The 20,651-nt window shown below is 36.6% G+C and overlaps 1 protein-coding gene across 1 annotated transcript in view; it reads right to left on the reverse strand.

Moving 5' to 3' along the window:
- The window catches only part of PIK3C3 (phosphatidylinositol 3-kinase catalytic subunit type 3), a 157,415-nt gene that overhangs the window by 81,967 nt on the left and 54,797 nt on the right, over positions 1-20,651 (reverse strand). Inside the window, exons 6-10 of the mRNA XM_043888981.1 lie at positions 18,805-18,900; positions 16,091-16,162; positions 12,687-12,791; positions 11,451-11,543; positions 1,478-1,663 (exon numbers count right to left, since the gene is read on the reverse strand). Of these exons, the coding sequence (XP_043744916.1) occupies positions 1,478-1,663; positions 11,451-11,543; positions 12,687-12,791; positions 16,091-16,162; positions 18,805-18,900 (552 nt within the window). The remainder of the gene's footprint in view (positions 1-1,477; positions 1,664-11,450; positions 11,544-12,686; positions 12,792-16,090; positions 16,163-18,804; positions 18,901-20,651) is intronic.

A 20,651-nucleotide genomic window follows, 5' to 3' on the forward strand; every position in this document is an offset into this window, starting at 1 on the left:
AAAGTGAAATTTCTAATGAATTTCAAAATAAATACTTCATTATTTTAAATAAATATTGCAATAATTTATTTTTACTTGTGATGTAGTAAAAAAACAATAAAGAAGATAATATGCTGAATCACAATGCTAGGAACTGCTGTTTGATAGGAGAGTGAAAAACATCCTAGTCCAAAAAAATTATACAATATCTGAGAATTGCCCCAGAATAATCTAGTGGAATGTAAGGAATGGGAAGGAGAGAGTAACTGGCATTAGAGATGAAAACAAAATTGTCTATGAGTTGGCAATTGCTGAAGATAGGTAAATTACATATGAACAGTCACTGTACTACTTTCTTTAGTGTTTAAATTTTACTGTAATTAGATACATATACAACTATCAATTTTAATAAACGCAGCATTTTGCTTCTTGAAATTCAGATACCATTGCTGCTGCTGCTGCTGCTGCTAAGTCACTTCAGTCGTGTCCGACTCTGTGCGACCCCATAGACGGCAGCCCACCAGGCTCCCCCGTCTCTGGGATTCTCCAGGCAAGAACGCTGGAGTGGGTTGCCATTTCCTTCTCCAATGAGTGAAAGTGAAAAGTCAAAGTGAAGTCACTTAGTCGTGTCCGACTCTTAGCGACCCCATGGACCGCAGTCTACCAGGCTCCTCCATCCATGGGATTTTCCAGGCAACAGTACTGGAGTGGGCTGCCTTCTCCATCAGATACCATTAGGAGCTCAAAATAATGATGAGCACTGCTATATACATATTGAGGCTTAAGAAGAGTCACCTTATATTCCACAAGCTGTTATGTTTGAGAACACATTTCCTCTACAAAAATTAGTAAGTTATAAAAAAATTAGTGAATTCATCTACCTGATTAGGAATTACTAAAATTCAACATTTAGCAATGTTTTGGGTCAACACAGTTTCCAGCCTTCCCAGGTGGCCTTATATGTATATAAACAGCCACCATAAAGCTTGCAGTCTTTCTCTTGCAGAGGATTCAAAACCACCTTAAAAAAATTTACTTACACACACAATTGTCAGTAGATTAAAGTTTAAAGGAGGAGTCTGAAAAAGAATAAGATGACCATGCATCTCCATGCTTTAAAGGCCCCAAAGGCTTTTCAAAGCTACAATTAAATGTGGCTTGTTGTAGACTGACTGATACAGGGGATCTGAATTATTCCCTAGCTGGTACTGCATTAAACCATTTTTCATTAGAATTCCTTTTTCGAGACAGAGCAATACAAGCTCTGCTGCCAGGTAAATGTCCTGGGGGAGGCTGTCCCATCATGTAACAGGTCAGGAAGTAAATTTTCATTTCACAGAGGAGTCCCTGGAGGAATATTTTAATTTGGCTTCTAAAAACACACATAGTATATCGTCTTCCCTTCTAAAACTCCACCCCCGGCCCCCCCCCCCCACACGCACACAGGTCCTAGTTTAAAATATACCCAGTTGCAGAGGAGTAGCAAACACTAAGGCACCTCATCATCCGCCTGCCGTAATCGGGCCACAGCGTAGCGCCTCACTGTTGGATTCGTGTAATGAGAGGACAACAGCTCCAAGGAATCCTCTACATCCATAGGCTTCCACTTGCCTAGAAGTTCCAGTGCCTGTTTGGCCTCCTGAGGTAGATCCCAATTGACACATTTCAAGAACTTTGTCAAAGCCTAAAATCAGAAAAGTTTTAAAAATTAGAAACATCTTATTCTGGGAAAGGGGGAATCAAGGATGACGAGGCAGAGCTCAGCTTGGACCTGATGGCAGAGTCACAAAGTCAATGACAGACTTCTCACATAAACACTAGACACAGTCTGAGAAAAACGCCGCAGGACCAAGGGGCGGGGGTGGAGTGAGCGGGTGGGAAGTGCCTGTTCCTTGTAACTTTACTTTTTTTTTTTCAGAGCACTACAAAGCACTATGAAGCTTTAAATTTTCTTCAGCTTTTCTTCATTATGCTTTCACTATTTTAAAATACTGCAAGACTCAACACAAGGAAATCGCTGAGACATGTCTCATGAAGTCTGAGATGTCTTAAGAGAAAAGCTTCATTTTACAATATCAACATGTGAGACATAAAACATCGCAACCAAAGAATGAAACAGTCCAAAGCCAAGAAGGGTAGAACTCCATTCAAGAACACATCCTAGAGCCAACAGTTTCCCTAGATACTCACATAGGATGACTCAAATGAAGCTGAATATGTATGTCTCTCTTACAGAGAGAAGTAACTACAGAAAAAGAGAGACAGTTAAAAAAAAAAAAACCAAAAACCTCTACAAAAACTAGTATAAATATAGATAAATACACAGGAGCATTGGTTTCTGTATATTCATTCTATGATTCAGCTGGCTGTTTGTAAAATCTTTCTGGAATCTCCCTTCTTTAGAAAGGCAGACAATTCTTCTTAAGACTGTCAGGTGAGGAAGCTACCTTGGAGCATATCATTCATGGCTGCATAACAATAAATGCTTTTTAAAGAAAGGTGTGTACCTGTTTTTCATAAAAAAGCAATCCCTATTGCCAGATCTCCCTACTAACAACACTTTGCTGGCTGATATCAATACATTTTCTTCTTTTTCTATGAATTCATCTCTTGAACAAAGATAACTTTAAAATTTTAAATTCTTGCTCCATTCAACTAAAAACATTTTCATTAGTAAACTAACCAAGTTTAAAAAAAAAAATGTTCCCTTGAATAATAAAACACAATTACTTATTAGTATGACATAAAATTAATCTTCATTCCCATTCCCTAACTTATTGTTATTTAACTTATATGTGGAGTACATCAGGCAAAATGCTGGGGTGGATGAAGCACAAGCTGGAATCAAGATTGCCAGGAGAAATAGCAATAACCTCAGATATGCAGATAACACCACCCTTATGGCAGAAAGTGAAGAGGAACTGAAGAGCCTCTTGATGAAAGTGAAAGAGAGCGAAAAAGCTGGCTTAAAGCTCAACATTCAAAAAACGAAGATCATGGCATCGGGTATATGGCAAATAGAAGAGGAAACAATGGAAACAGTGACAGACTTTATTTTCTTGGGCTCCAAAATCACTGCAGTTGGTGACTGCAGCCATGAAATTAAAAGACTCCTGCTCCTTGGAAGAAAAGCTATGACAAACCTAGACAGCATATTAAAAAGTGGAGACATTACTTTGCCAACTAAGGTCCGTCTCGTAAAAGTTATGGTTTTTCCAGTAGTCATGTACGTATGTGAGAGCTGGACCATATAGAAAGCTGAGCACCGAGATCTGATGCTCTTTAACTGTGGTCCTGGAGAAGACTCTTGAGAGTCCCTTGGATTGCAAGGAGATCCAACTAGTCCATCCTAAAGGAAATCACTCTTGAATATTCATTGGAAGGAATGATGCTGAAGTTGAAGTTCCAATAAAAAGACCCTGATGTTGGGAAAGATTGAAGGTGGGAGAAGGGGACACAGAGGATGGGATGGTTGGATGGCATCACTGACTCAATGGACATGAGTTTAAGCAAGCTCTTTGAGCTGGTGATGGACAGGGACGCCTGGCGTGCTGCAGTCCATGGGGTTGCAAAGAGTCAGACACGACTGAGCAACCGAACTAAACTGAACTGAACTGAACTTATTCTTGACTTTACTAAATTATGGGATAAAAGCACTATGGAGTGCTCAAATTTGTATATAATCTGAGTGAAGTGGCTTGCCCATCATCTCAAAATATTGGACAGGCTAGACTTAGAATCCAAATCCACTGACTCTCAACCCATGCATGTGCTACCAGATGGTTTCTCCTTACCAGTAAGGAACTACTATCTCCTAATTAGCAAGCCCCTGGGAGCCATTAGTCCACCAACACGTATCCCCTAAATCTGTTGTACAAAAAAAAAAGGGGGGGCACATGTGGAGGGTCATTTTCCGGGTCTCAAATGAGTCCCTGGGACTGGCTGCCTAGTGAAGGTCCTTGGCTTCACACAAGAACCAGCCACAGTAAAGTGAAAGCAGATTTACATAGAGAGATACACACTCCATAGACAGAATGTGGGCTGTCTCAGAAGGCACAAGTGACCCTGAAATACGGGGGTGGTTAGTTTTTATGGGCTAGGTAATTTCACAGGCTAACAAGAGGGAGGATGATTCCAACTATTTTGAGGAAAGGGCAGAGATTTCCAGAACTGGACCAGCACTGACTTTGTGGCCTTTTATGGTGGCTTCCCTGGTGGCTCAGATGGTAAAGTGTCTGCCTGCAATGCAGGAGACCAGGGTTTGATCCCTGGGCCAGAAAGATCCCCTGGAGAAGGAAATGGCAACCCACTCCAGTACTCTTGCTTGGAAAATTCCATGGACAGAGGAGTCTTGTAGGCTACAGTCCATGGGGTCTCAAAGAATTGGACACGACTGAGCGACTTCATTCACTTCAACTTCAACTCCAACTTCAACTCCAACTCCTCCAACTCCAACTTCTCCAACTCCAACTCCAACAATTCCAACTCCAACTCCTCTAACTCCAACTCCAACAACTCCAACTCCAACAACTCCAACTCCAACTCCAACAACTCCAACTCCAACAACTCCAACTCCTCCAACTCCAACTCTAACTCCTCCAACTCCAACTCCAACAACTCCAACTCCAACTCCTCTAACTCCAACTCCAACAACTCCAACTCCAACAACTCCAACTCCAACAACTCCAACTCCAACAACTCCAACTCCTCCAACTCCAACTCTAACTCCTCCAACTCCAACTCCAACAACTCCAACTCCAACTCCAACTTTAACTCCTCCAACTCCAACTCCTCCAACTCCAACTCAACTCCTCCAATTCCTCCAACTCCAACAACTCCAACTCCAACTCCTCCAACTCCAACTCCAACAACTCCCACTCCCACTCCCACTTCACTTCACTTCACTTCACGGTTGGCCTCGGGAACTGTCATGGCACCAGAGGGTGTGTTATTTAGCTAATGTATTACAGTGAGTGCAAATGAGGCTCAAGGTCTCCTGGAAGTCATATTTTCTGCCACTTTGGGCCTATTTAGGTTCCAATCAGTTTTTGTGGATCCTGTTCTTAATGGCTGCTTCATTCTTTTAATGGTTATGCCCTGCCTCCTTTCTTCCTGTCTCAAATCCATTCCTAACTCTCTTTGATTATTTCCTGGCAGTATTTCCCACTGTTTCCCTCAGACTGACTCTCACTATACCACACATCTAGAGTTTGGCACAGCCTTCAGGCTAAGAGTTTCTCTTCTAATCATTTCATGATCTGTCAGATATTCAAATTGTAAGTGATTTATTAGCACAACCTCCAATTATCAGCACAAATTTACCATATAATATCTCTGCCAAAAAGAGACTCAATATTTACCTAAGTAATTTCAGTGATTAATTTGCAACTTACTCACTGTATTTATAGACAGTGAAGTCATTTTCTTTTAAAACCTTGACTTCTTTTTCAAAACATTCCTTGATACCCCTTACCATAATCCAAACCTTTAATTCTCAATAACTCTCACTGACCCTCTATGCTTCAAACAAGCTAACCTATTTTATACAGGACGGTCTAACTCCTATCTATAAGGAGTTGCTTCCTTTCTTATGCTCTTTGTAAAAACAGTAGTGTCATCTTCTTTAAAGCCAACTTGTCAAAATATCAACTTTTCCAGCAAGTTTTCAGCAACTTTCAGCTCTTCTCTCAGTAGCTGCTTCAATTTTACATTCTTCATTTAAATGACTCTCTTCTAACTACCAAATGCTTTTCTGGGCATTCTAATGTCTAAAACTGGAGTTTGCATTCCCCAACGATAGCCAGCCATTTCTTCTGTACCTCCTGCACATCATTTAAGTGCTCTCTCTCCATAAAAGCACATGGATGGCTCTCCTTATTCTATGCATTTATTTTTTACTTCTTAAATGTATTTCTAGATTGAATGTGGAAATAAAGCAATACTTCCTAAATAACTACAGTGAAAGCTTTTCCACTTCACAGTATATCCACAGTCTTACTGGTATGTACTTACTATAAGCAAATCTTGTAGCAAGCTGATGTACTCAATTTAGTAACTGAAACAATCTAACCCTCAGATTCTCAGATTTATAGATTTATTAGTAAGATTTATAAAGTATACTGCTGCCAGGGACTGTACAAAGATTTCACAACCTGATAATGCTAAATGTGACCAAGGTAAACAAGGAGATAATAGAATGAAGGTGGAAACAAGAAGAGGAATGAGAAAGAAAGGAGTGTAAGAATTTGAAGTCAGAAATAGTAATGATGATACTTTATTTCAGGTGCTTTAAAGATGCTTTATTGATCTATATAAAACAAAGATAGAGGACTCAAATGCAATTTTATACCTAGGACTTCCACAGATAACTGTAGAGTATAGGTTTTAGAGGAAAGGTGTTTGGGTTCAAATCTTAGTTTCCAGCTCCATCAATAATTACCGAGTCACATGGAGCACATTATTTAACTTTTAAGTGTTCTATCTCATAAGTTTATATAAATATTAAATAAGTTAATGATACAGATGTTTAAAACAGTATATATATAATAAATAGTTGATAAATGCTTCTGATGTTACTGTCAAATGTTAACATTATCACATGTATTACCACGTTTTATATTAATAGCAATAAATATTTTCTTAACCTCCTTTCTGATCTTAGAATCACCTCACTGTTGTCTCCTACTTTTAGAATCATGATCACACTTCAGAGCTGCAAACACTACTTATCATATATATTTCTAATATTAACTTCTACCAACTCGATTTTTGGAAATTTCTACATTTCCAAAATGTAGAACAGGAAAACCTGTTCTACTCAAGACATTTCTGACACCCTAATTCTCTGCAGACACTGAGTATCCTGCAACTTAACTGAATTCTGATACTCAGTGCAGAACTCAGTGCAAGACTGCTTCCCATCTCAGATGCTAAGAGCAAACACTGGGTCCTCAGGTACCCAGACTTCAGTCCAACAAGGACACATACTGGGGGTTCCCATGGCTGACCTTCCTCAGGCTCAATAGTTGCTATAATGACTCAAAGAACCGAGAGTACTAGTTTACTTATTACTGCTGGTTTACTATAAAATATATAAATGAATAACCAGGTGAGGAAACACATTTGGTGAGGTCTGGAAGGGTCCCAAGCACAGGAGCTTCATCCGTCCCCATAGTTAGGGATGCAATCTCCTGGCATATCGATGCACTCACCAACCCAGAAGCTCTATGAACTCCACTGTTACAGGTTTTCAGAGATCCCATTACACAGGCACAACTAATTAAATCATTAACTATTCTTGGGTTCTAGCTCAATTCCCAGCCTTTATCCAATCCCCTATCCCTGCTCCACCTCTAGAGGTCAAAGGTAGAACTGAAAGTTCCAACCCTCTAATCAAAACTGCAGCTCTTTTGGTGATGAGCCCCCCATCTCCAAGAGTCACCTCATTAGCATAAATACAGGTATAGTTGAAAAGGGCTTATCTTGAAAAACAAAAGATGCTCTTCTCATACCTACCACTCAAGAAATTCCTAGGGTTTTAGAAACTCTGTGTTAGTAACCAGAGATGAAGACCAAATATATTATTTCTTATTGTATCACCATATCACAGCTATTTTAATATTATAAATTCAAAAAATTCAAAACCAATATATCTCCTTATCCTGATCATTTCACTTGCCATATTTCTTTATTTCAGGTGCCCAGGACTAATTTTTGGCAATTACCTCCAAGTAATTTTATATATTTTCCTCTCCTTCCTCTGCCCTCCAATACAGCTCTCAAAATCCATATATGAACCTCCTAATTAGGTCTCTTTCTTCACTGTCAGCTCTGCTCCAATCTACCTGGTTCACCTTCCTTAAAACATCACTTGTTAAGATACATTCTTGGCTTTACGGGTTTCCTTTTGCGAGTGACACTCAACTTTGAATCATAGAATTCAAGGCTCATTACAGTCTGACTCCATCTTTTCTATTTAAAGAACATTTCATACAAACATTTCTATCTCCCAAACCTAACACTCTGCCTTACTCATGGTTTTCTTTCCCATGAAAAATGATCATCAAATAAGAATGACCACTAAAGTTTGTTCAAACTTTAGGACCAATCTTATTTCTGTAAAACCTCCCTCATATCACAGCACATTAATCTTGTTCTCCTTCACATCACTATTCTAGTAATTACCTAACTACTAACTAATGGGACAATGACCCTTTATCAGTTACTATCCTATACTTCTCCATTTAGGTTATCTATAATTATCTTTTCCCCCAGACAATCTGGGCCAGGCAGATCCCCTGGAGAAGGGCATGGCAGTCCACTCCAGTATTCTTGCCTAGAGAATCCCACAGACAGAGAAGCCTGGTGGGCTTCAGTCCATAGGGTTGCAAAGAATCGGATATAACTGAAGAGATTTAGCAGGCACACCCAAACAATTTTAATCTATATGAAATTTATAGTGACATAGTATCTCAAAGCCCAGAGCCTTAAATAACACTAGGCCAAGAGCTGATACCAATTGTGTGCTGAACTGAGTTCATTTATGCCATGGTATGCCATCAGCATCTTGCCAGGAGACACAAGTAGGACTACTGTCCTGATGTCACTGTCTCAAAAGCAGCCTCGTAAGCACAGTCTGTCTGCATCACCATCACCTTCACCATATGACTATTCCTACTGTTTTGTTCCCTAAGCATAGTAGAAAGATAGTAATATGATGGTTATCTTTAACATTTCCACAAGAAGAAAGGACATTTACCATGTTAAAAGCTGAATTCAGAAAGTTATAATATTCACACTTTTGGTTCCACAAAAACGAGTCACTTTGTACATGCTACGGACCATAAATTTAAAAATACTTCATAAAAAAAAAAATAAAAATACTTCATAAATTTAACTGATTTTATTGGACAAACTTATTACTGTGAACTTTTCAGGTGCAACATTAAGTCTAGACTAGAGGGCTTTTATCTGAAATACTTAAGGCAGGTCATTTAGGAAAAAATAGGTGGAAAGAACAAATTTAATTAAAAAATAAATAAGAAATATAACTTTGTAAGAACCAATTTCCACTAACTTGTTTCCTGAGCACTGCTTTCTCGCTAGAAATCTTTTTCAGCCTTAGGGCTCAAATGTCAAATAACCTAAATCACAGTTCCTGAGAAACTGGCATTGAGCGAATTTCTTTTATAAATAAATTAAGGGACAGTGGTAGAGAAGCATTTATTTTCTACAAAACCCATTTTAAATTATTACAAAGATACAAATGTGGCTATGTGAATAATTCCTTTGGTCATTTCAAGAACAATATATATTCGATTTTCTGAAAAGTGCTTCCAAATAGTAAAAAATAGCATTCACCTTACTCTAGTGATCATAAGAACTCTATAATATGTCCTGCGAATTGAAGTTTCATCACCTACCTTTTAAACACTTGAAATCAACTAGTTAAATGAAATCTGTCACATACTTTATATTATGTAAGCATTTTATTTCTTTTGCACATACCTAGTGGTAACTGAATTTCAGGGGGAAGTGACAACTTGTTTAAACAATTTTCCTTGGAAGTTTTTCTATCTAAGGGAGTTCTGCTTTGCAAATTTGTGATTCTTGAACCTATATATTCTAACAGGTTTAATTCAATATCTTGCTGTTTATTTTTAGGCAAAAAATTGCATTCAAGATGCAATTTCTGTGAATAAAGTTATTCTTCATTTAGTAGAGTATTATGATACTAACTCAATTTTTTTTAAAAAACACAAAAATCACAAATCTGTGCTTCTGTTGATGATTCTTTCCTTTTCTTGCAGGGATAAAAAGAATAACACTCAAAAGCTACAGCAAACTTAAAATTCCTCTCTCATTCTTATTATAGATGTAAAAGAGAATGAGTATGGTTCATCCACAAAGAATTTCTCAAGGCATCAATAAAAGATAGAAAAGATAAAGCTGAAGAGTTAAAATGAGCTCTATCTGGATTTTTATCCAATCCCCAGGCCATGGACTGGTACCAGTCTGTGGCCTATAAGGAACCAGGCCACACAGCAAGAGGTGAGCGGACCACCTAGCAAAGCTACACCTGTATTTATAGCTGTTCCTCAAGGCTCCCATGGAAGAAGCAAGACAAATCTCTGATGGCTCAGTGGTAAAGAATCTACCTACAGTGCAGGAGACGCAGGTTCAATCCCTGGGTCACACAGATCCCCTGGAGGAGGAAATGGCTACCCACTCAAGTATTCTGGCCTGAAGAATCCCATGGACAGAGGAGCCTGGAGGGTTACAGAACATGGGGTCACAAAGATTCACACAGGACTGAGCGACTAAGCCCACAACACAACATAAACTAGAAGAGACTTAAAGTTCACTATAACTGAATCAACTCATATTAAATGTGAGGAAGCTAAAGTAGTCAAAAAGCTTCTTCATGACAATAAACAGCAATAAACCATAAGCCTCAAAACTAAGTCTCTCTACTCCAGTCGAGTACTGACTGTGTGTGCTAAGTCGCTTCAGTCGTGTCAGACTCTTTGCAATCCTATGAACTGTAGCCCCGCCAGGCTCCTCTGCCCAGGGGATTCTCCAAGTAAGAATACTGGAGTAGATTGTCATGCCCTCCTCCAGAAAATCTTCCCGCATCTCTTATGTCTCCTGCATTGGCAGGCGGGGTTCTTTGTCACTAGTGCCACCTGGGAAGGCCCCCTAGTACTGACTACTTCATCACAGTTCTCTCTCTCATTGGATACTGGCCCCAGATAGCTGAGGTGCACATGAAAGGAATGATTTCAGTGAGCCCAGAAGGAAACTTCATTTACTCCATAGCTTCAGTATGGAAGGCAATGTGTAGTTCTGACCTACCCTCTCTACCCTCATCTCACGCTCGATGCCATTCTACCAATTCATCATTTCAGATTATAGTTCTCATACTCTCTCACTAGCCACATCTCCAGAATTCTACAGCTCTTTGCCAGCCACCCAGGCCCAAAGAGGCAAAAGTTAAGCCTCATATAAAAAAGTATGTTTTCACAGAACTAATTTACTTCTATGAAAAGAGAGAAGACAGAAGTGAGTCAACATTTAACTCTGCACCTACTATGCACTAAGGACTCAACTGGGTTATTCATGTGTATTATCTCACCTGTAAAGAAGGGCTATCATAATTAGTAAAATTAGGAAACAAAGCTCCCAAAGAAATCTGCTTCACCTTACCCAGAAAGAGTAAGCTGCAGTGCTGGAAACTGAACCCAAATCTCTCTGACTTAACCCATTTAGACACTGTCCACACATCAACAAAGAGGTACATGTGTCTTTGTGTGTATAGTTTCATAATTTTTAAGAAATGGAGCAACATATATTGCTCTAGAAACATTTTAATAAAAAATTTGACAATTAGTCTGTATTTCTGTGACAGTTTTGCTCATTAGCAACAAAGTTTATAGATAAATTTGATATATGAAAATATTCAAGAAACTCACTTTTTCTTGATTAGTAAGATAATATCTAAACTTCCATACAAGATCTTGTTCTTCATATGTAAGTTGCTTGGTTGGTGGATAACTCACAATAATCTAAAACAAAGAAAAAAAGAACCACTTAGTCAAATTAAAAAAAAAAAAAAAAGCCTGCTATCTATTTCCATTTCATTTAAAATTTTCCATTCATTTAAATATATCTATAATTACTACAGAAAAAAGGAAAATGTACATGAAGCTAAGTAAGACATAAATCTGCTGTACCTATCAGTTCAAAAAGGACATTGTTAAGAGTGTGAAGGGAGAAAAAGATAAATAAAAGTTAAGCCTCACATAAAAGAGTATGTTGTTACAGAGCTAACTTACTTCTGTGAAAAACACAACAAACCCAAATAACGAAAGTTTCACCCCACCAAACTACTGCCTGCAAGATAGGCTCAAGGACATACTGTACAGCATGGGAACAGAGAGAACGATTTGTAATAACTATAAATGGAAAGTAACCCTTAAATTTGTATAAAAAGTTAAAAAAAATAAAAAAATAAAAATGAGGGAGGAAAAAGCCCCCACTAACACACACACAAGAAAAGGAAAAAAAACTCAAAACAAAAAACCACAATAAACTTTTCTCTTGTTAATGGGTTCCCTTGATAGCTCAGTTGGTGAAGAATCTGCCTGCAATGCAGGAGACCCCGGTTTGATTCCTGAGTGAGGAAGATCTGCTAGAGAAGGAATAGGTTACCCACTCTAGTATTCCTGGGCTTCCCTTGAGGCTCAGCTGGTAAAGAATCCACCCACAATGTGGGCAGACCTGGGTTCAATCCTTGGGTTGGGAAGATACCCTGGAGAAGGGAAAGGCTACCCATTTCAGTATTCTGGTCTGGAGAATTCCACAGTCCATGGGGTCACAGAGAGTTTACTCCACTGAGCAACTTTCACTTTCACTTCACTTTCTCTTGTTAAGCCAACAGGAGACCTCTCTTAGACAATGTATCTTAGGGCCAGTTTCTAAGAATACTATATTAAGAAGACATACTATTTGTAGCTCTGTCTCTAGGGCTAATATAGTTCCTGAAAGCCCCAAAATGATACAGAATGACAGAAATGTTAAGCTGTTGAAACTACATAGGATTCATTAACCTGCATCTGAATCACTTTTAAGTGATGTGCTATCACATGAGGTTCAATCAAAATACCCACTCAATTATTTTGATATTAATATTTTTTAAATGCTCTTACATTTAGCTGATCTCTTGTGGCAGCATTAGGTTTGAGATCGTGGTCAGAAGGTCCACTTCTTAAACTCCGGGCAAGTTTGTGATGTTTGCTCTCAACTAAATTCTCCTATAAATTATTTAAAAACATTAACCAACAATGTAAATTTCACCAATAATCAGTTTCAATAGTCACTCAGAAAAAGCAAACAGTTACTTAAGACCAGTTCATAATACTGACTATTTTCTTCTTGTTACAACTGTAGTCTCCTCTGTATCTTGTGGTGACAGGGAAAGCTAAGCAAGCTTGCGTATGCGTCACCAGGTACTGGTCCACATGCGCATGCCATCCATCCTAGGTCCTTGTTTTAACTCCTCATTGTATTCAAGGTTTTAGTCTAGCCAACCAACTGTCACCTTCACTCCAAAAATCTCCCTTGGCAACCCAGACTAAAGCTCCCTTTTCCTAGGAGTAACTAGTAACTTTGTGATATAATCATACTATCACCTTAAACTGCCAGTAATAACTAAGCACAGTGACAATGACCAAAACGCTTGACTATATTATCTACGGCCAAAATCATAATAAGATTTGAACACACTATTGTTGCTTAAAGAGACCTTATTTTATTCATTTTTACATGTATGAATTGCCTGTTCATGTATTTTTCCTAATTTGCAATTGGATTTTTGGTCCTTTACTCTTCAGTATTAAAGAGTTTTTGACATACTAGATACGCAGCCCTTTGTGATGTATGTCACAAATAGTTTCTCCCAGTTTGTCAACTGTCTTTTGACTTTGTTATGGTGTTTTTGCCATGCAAACTTTTTTTTAACATAGTCGAATTTGCCAATCATTTCTTTTGTTGCCTCTGGATTTTGGCTCAGCTTTAGAAGTCCTCACCTACACTGACAGTAAAGTACCAGTTCAGTTCAGTTGCTCAGTTGTGTCCAACTCTTTGCGACCCCATGAACCGTGCGTGGCATTCCAGGCCTCCCTGTCCATCACCAACTCCTGGAATCCACCCAAACCCATGTCCATTGACTCGGTGATGTCATCAAATCCTCTCATCCTCTGTCATCCCCTTCTCCTCCTGCCCTCAACCTTTCCCAGAATCAGGGTCTTTTCAAATGAGTCAACTCTTCACATGAGGTGGCCAAAGTGTTGGAGTTTCAGCTTCAACATCAGTCCTTCCAATGAATAGTTAGGATCCAGTTAGGATCCATTTTATAATATTTAAATCCCTGATTCATTTGGAGTTTTTCCTTATGTATGGTGTGAGGTAATGTATGGTACGGTAATTTTATCTTTTTCTAAATAGCTCTTCCCCAGAACTATGCTCCAGTGATGAAAAGTCACCTTTATCAATTTCCTTATGTACTTGGACTTATTTCTGGGATTTTTAGACAGTTTTATCAGTCTATGTGTATATGTACATGTGCTAGTATCACACTTACACAGTCTGTTTTATTGTCTGATACAGGGATAAACCAGCTTGGTGGTACTCAATGTTTGCTATATTCCTCTATTTAGTTCATACTAATGGCTACAAATTAAATTTTTTTAACACAGCAGATAAGGGTAGCTTGTTTTTTTAAAAATATCGTTTGTCCTTTCTCAATTGCATTTAAAACTAAAAAAATTTAATAGAGGTCTAACATCTTTGATTTTTTTAATTAACCTGTAATTGTTGATGAGCATTTTATTTAGAAAAAAACACACTAAATAAACAGACCTCTCATTTACCTGACATTTTGGTACAAGCTACATGAAAGTAATATGGTTCCAATATGAAAAAATTTGTATACACTCATCCATTTTGAAGGTAACTCTTAATGTGTTTCCTATATCCACAATGTAAAAGACAATTTGATCTTACAATGAAAACTCAGTATCCATTTTAGATCTATTGAAACAGTGGCTGACTTTATTTTTCTGGGCTCCAAAATCACTGCAGATGGTGACTGCAGACATGAAATTAAAAGACACTTACTCCTTGGAAGGAAAGTTATGACCAACCTAGATAGCATATTTAAAAGCAGAGACATTACTTTGTCAACAAAGGTCTGTCTAGTCAAGGCTATGGTTTTTCCAGTGGTCATGTATGGATGTGAGAGTTGGACTATAAAGAAAACTGAGCACCGAAGAATTGATGCTTTTGAACTGTGGTGTTGGAGAAGACTCTTGAGAGTCCCTTGGACTGCAAGGAGATCCAACCAGTTCATCCTAAAGGAAATCAGTCCTGGGTGTTCATTGGTGGGACAGATGAAGTTGAAACTCCAATACTTTGGCCACCTGATGAGAAGAGCTGAATCATTTGAGAAGACCCTGATGCTGGGAAAGATTGAGGGCAGGAGGAGAAGGGGACGACAGAGGATGAGATGGTTGGATGGCATCACCAACTCGATGGACATGGGTTTAGGTGAACTCCAGGAGTTGGTGATGTACAGGGAGGCCTGGCGTGCTGCGGTTCATGGGGTTGCAAAGAGTCGGAAGCTACTGAATGACTGAACTGAACTAAACTGAACTCTATTTTATTATGCCAGGCTTGGGAACAGGAGAAGTACTTAGATGTTTGTTTCTACAATTCCCAAGTGATCTTTTTCTTCCAAATTTTTATTCCCTTTTCCCCCCTATTTCTTCCTTTGAAGTTAGGCCCTCAGCCATTACTTCCTGCTCTAATGACCTGTATTTACCCTAATCATCATGTTTCCATCTTCCAATGTACTACTTTCAATCTACTTTGTTCTGATTAGGAAGGTAATTAATCTAATTAGAAATGTGTAAAATAAGAATAAAATAGTTCAGAGTGACATAAATGAATTCTAAGTGTGAATATCACAGTTCATATGATGCTGTCAAAAAGGATTTTTTTCTGGAACTTTCTAAATCTGAAGTCATCAAATTAAACATCTGCTACAAAGTAAGAATTCTTCCTCTTTCTTATTCCTGAGAGAGCTGTCATCTCAAGTCATAAGCAGGTATCTCAAAATCATCTAAGAAACCATAATCCAAACTGCACAATTCAGGTAACTTCCCTATTTTTCACTAAAATCAGTCTCCCTAAAATTTTTAACCACTGATCTTACTGTTACCTTCTGGTATAAATAAATTCCCCTTCTATTATGAGGACAATCTTTCAAATACTTGTTTCTCCAAATCTTATTTCAAGATCGCATTCTACAGCTCTTTCAATAATTAAAATAAAATGGTTTACCAACACTGCATTATCCAAGCCTTATGATAAGGTAGTATTTCTTATAAATATTCCATTTGAATCTGATTCCATACGGCTGAAGTGAATTTATTATTCACTTTTAATAACCAATGAAGTTACAGATACACTTTTTACAAAGTGTATGAGGTGGATATAAGTCATAATCAGTCTGGAGAAAAGAACTTTCATTAGAAATTTGACAGTGACTCACCATAGACATTTGAGGGTCAGGAACTTTCACTATCTCAAAGCTTGTTAAAATTGGAGATGACTCATCACCATCCTGGATCACAATGCAACAAGTTCAAAAAAATACATACATATATATATTTAACCAAATGGCAAGAGACAATACATGAGCATGTGTACTCTAATGTATTTTAAATTTTAAATAACATCATTCCTCCCTTTAAAAAATTATCATCTTTCAGCTATATTTTAAATCCATTTGCTATACATACATATCCATTTGTTACCTTCTGTTGCTGATGAAATATTTTGAGAAAATAAAATTTAACAATAAAAAAACCTGTATTATATAGTTATTAGAGATATAATGTCTGGAAAATTAGTAGACTATCTTTGTCAGGATTTTGTTTTAAACTTTGTTTATAATGACTGAGTCAAAATAATATGTCCTAATTTTAAAACTCACAACAAAAAAATCAAAGAGTATAATTAAAATATGGCACAATGGATGTGTCACATTATTTGCAAAAATCACTTAGCAGATTTTGGTAATTTTTCAAATTACCACAATTAAGTTCCACTCAGAAAAGTAGAATTTTACATGTGGGTCAACATTACTCAAAGTTATACCCAACTAGAAACTCAGCAGCATTGCTTCTCAGAGGACACTTACTCAACATCATGCAAGCTATAATAACAAGAATCAATTCTTATGAAATAAAACTGTCTTATTTTGTTGGCATTATCATTTTTGAAGAACTCTGGCTTTTATTTTTACCCAATTAAGGGAAGAAAGGTAATTTGGCCTAATAAATGTCACTGCATACATCCCGGAAAAGGGTAAACTAATTTAGGTTGAAACTCATTTCCTCACAATTGTATACCTAGCATCAAATTTTTCTGTCAACTTCCAAATGCTAGTACATTTTCAATTTTACATATGTGTAACAAAATCAGGGGAGACTGAAAGAGGGGGAGTATTGTGACTTGACTTTAGGTTCAGTAATTGAGTCTTAGAGAAAACCACAAATTCCCACAGCTGCTGTTTAACAGGCTGGTTCTCAGTCACAACACCAAAAAACACATTTATCAACCCAACTGTGACAAGTAATCTTCACTAAGGCTATCTGTCACAGAAGACAGGTGACAAGAAAGTCTATTTCCATTAGAGTCAATGCACTGGCCCAGCAATCTTTACATTAAGTGGAAATATGACAGGAAAAGTATACAGGCATTAATTTATGGGCAATTTTCAAGAAGCAGTTAGAAAGGGGTCAAGAACCTTTTCAAAAAACTTGAAATTCTTCTAATTTCTATTCTGTTATTATTTCATCTATTATCAAAGCTATCTTTCAAAAGATCCTTCACATCTCCAGTGTTTGAAAATACCATCACCATTAGCATGCTTTTGCAATATAAACTCCATATGGGTGGGAAATATTGCTTTTAATGAAATTACATATATTAAAAATTAAAAACGTGATTTTATTAAAATGTATTGGTAACAAAACAATTTCACTCACATACATTACCCTTTCTTTTTAACAGTTTTTCTAATGAATAAACAGTGTTAAATAGTTTAACTTCCTATCTTTTTTCCTTCCCCCAGAGAATATAATTTATAAAATAAAAAGCTGAAACAAGTTAACTTTTTCTAACCTTTTTTCTAAAGGAAGGGGTAAAAGATAAAGGGGAAAAAAAAAATATATATATATATATAACCTTGCAAAGTACCAGAAATATGATCACAAACTAACTATGCAAATCTTAAACCTTCATTATGAAAACATCTTTCAAATAGTAATTTAACAGCTATAAACCATGTATTTAAAAAAAAATCACTTGTTGGCAACTTTAACAAATAACACTAACATGTAAATGCAATTTCAAAGCACTACTTCTTACGAACAACTTAGCTCTATGATGGAAGAAATATTATTCTGTCATGTATCAAAAGTCTGTCCTCACTTACACTGATTCTGACTTACACCATCCTCATAAGCACTTGTCTCAGTACTTTCACAATAACAGAAGATGTCTAGTTTATGTGCTTTTGAACTCCACATACTATTATTTCTGTAGTACTGAAATGAAGACCCACCAATAAGCATTTAAAGCACAGATATTTTTCAAGTAGCTAGATATCAAACACACAACCACTTTCTTTTGGTAATGAACAAACCAGAGCAAATTCATAACTGCATACTTTTACCACTCAGACTACTGATAACATGGTTTTCTTAATTTTGCATGTACTTTATAAATAAATGAACATTTAAAAGATCTTTATAAGCATACTTATGTTTAGGGTCACATATACAGTTTCAACACATTATATACATACTTATATACAAACATACCCTTAACATTCAATAGCCTAACAGATAAAAAATATGATACCCTCTTTTTACTTTTCAAGTGGATACTAATTGTTAATGAAGCTATTGCTTTAATGTCCTACTTGCCAGTTTAGAGAACAAATAATCAAAAAGTTTTTAATCTCTTGCATATTTATTGAATTCTGTAACCCAGAAATGCATTACATGAATGATCAGCTTTTGTAATCTTGTTCTAGCTAAATGATTTGATTTGTATATATATAAACAGCTGCTGCTGACAGCTGTCTACTGCCATCCTGTAGCCAAATAATTCATCCCAGCAGGAACAATAGTAATTTTTTGTAATGTTTCCCCTCCCCTCTACCTTAGAGACCATAAACAGTTCCAAGGAAAATACCTTTTCATAATAAACAATACCATATTCCTTATCATCACACTTGACACATCGAAACTCAACCATCAAGTACATGAAATTAGAACTTCGTTTTTCACTCTAAAAAAGAAAAAAATTATGAAAAATGATTTTCTTTAACACCAGTTTGTATCTTATTCCCAATTCAGTAGTACATGGAATCCATCAAATACAAGTTAAAATGTAACAAATGTTTATGTCATTATTATAAATGTACTATTTTTTATATACTACTACTATTTCACTACTGCCTTATCCAGAAGTGCCTACTACTCATTTGTAACTCCTTCATCAAACTTAATGAAATTTTTGGTTTCTTCAGTAGTATGAATTTTATTACATAACACTGTAAAGGTATTTAGTATATATTTGCAGGAAAATTATTTTATCTCAAAAAAACATAAGATTTTTGTATTTCTAAAACTTTTAAGCAAAGAACATTTCACTCTTAAACCCTATGGACTAATCCAAATATAAAAGTTAATATAACAAAAACAAAGGTAAAACAAAGTATGTAACTAAGGACAGAGGTCATTTGAGCTTAACAGATAAAACATTTACAAGTTTTTGACAATTTATAAATGGTCTTAAAATAACTTGTAATCATTTGTAAATTTTTATCAATACACTTTAAATACACTGGGGAACAGTTATTCTTCCCCAACATTTAAAATGTTGGCTGTGTGTATAACTGTATTCCCTTTAGAAAGCAAATATTATGTTAATAATGAAGTAAAAAAAAGAAACTTAAAGGGTGGTTAGTTCTACCCCAATCAGTTTGAAAAATGGCTTTAAATCTATAGTTATATAATCACAAGGATCTAAGAAGGTCACTTAAAACTGTTCAGCTTTATGAAGCATATTATAAGCCCATTATGATAATGGTAATGGCCTGTTAGCCTCTTATCTTTTAAAGAGTGTGGACAGAGTGAGAAAAAGGCTGGGCAAAGTATGCGCTAATGTTACATTTTCTAAACCCAGGGGTAAGTAAGTGATGAATAGAAGCATTTCGATTAAACTGTTTTTGGAATGTGACAACTATAAAAATTCAAAACAGTAAATTTTTTTTCCAGTTTCAGTATATGAGAATATATTATGAATAAGTTTAGAAAAGATACCCAGTGTTCATACTAAATATAACTGTTGTTAGACACTACTAATTCGTTTTTTAAAAATGCACAATGCTAAAATTCAATTTTTCTAAGTGTTCACTATAAAATGACCAATTTCTCTCTTCCTCCTGCTAAAAAGTGTTCAGAGAACAAAAATTAAGTCAGTTGTGCCATATGCTGATCACTATTAGCTACATATATCACAAAATTGTTATCCCTCTCTCGTAATGTGATTAATATACAATTGCTATTTCTGATCTCTAGGCCCAACAACTAGTATATCAGTGCTAATGAACAGAAAATTTTGTTGTTCTAATTTTGTAAAGAGTTTCACTAAAGTCATGTCTTAATTAAGCCAATTCAGGACCAGTACACAAGATCAGGAAGTACACAAATTATCTGAACCATGTAACTTCATTAAGTGTGCACAGTCCTACATGTACTGCCTAAGAGAAGGAGCATCTTAACTGGGGGGAGGAACTGCTAATGATGACTTAAGGTAACTGAAGTAAAGATGTTGTGTTGATATTATGTTGACAGACATATCCAACTTGAACATAAACTGCCATATGGAGAAAGAGAGAATCTACAAGTGAAGTATCAAACTTAACATGGGCTTCACTTATATGATATTTATGATGCAAAGTAGTCAAAGGGAAGTGTTAGTCACTTAGTTGTATCCAACTCTTTGCGACCCCATTGACTGTGGCCCACTAGGCT

This window comes from Cervus elaphus, chromosome 27, assembly GCF_910594005.1.
Source record: "Cervus elaphus chromosome 27, mCerEla1.1, whole genome shotgun sequence".
NCBI classification, from domain to species: domain Eukaryota; kingdom Metazoa; phylum Chordata; class Mammalia; order Artiodactyla; family Cervidae; genus Cervus; species Cervus elaphus.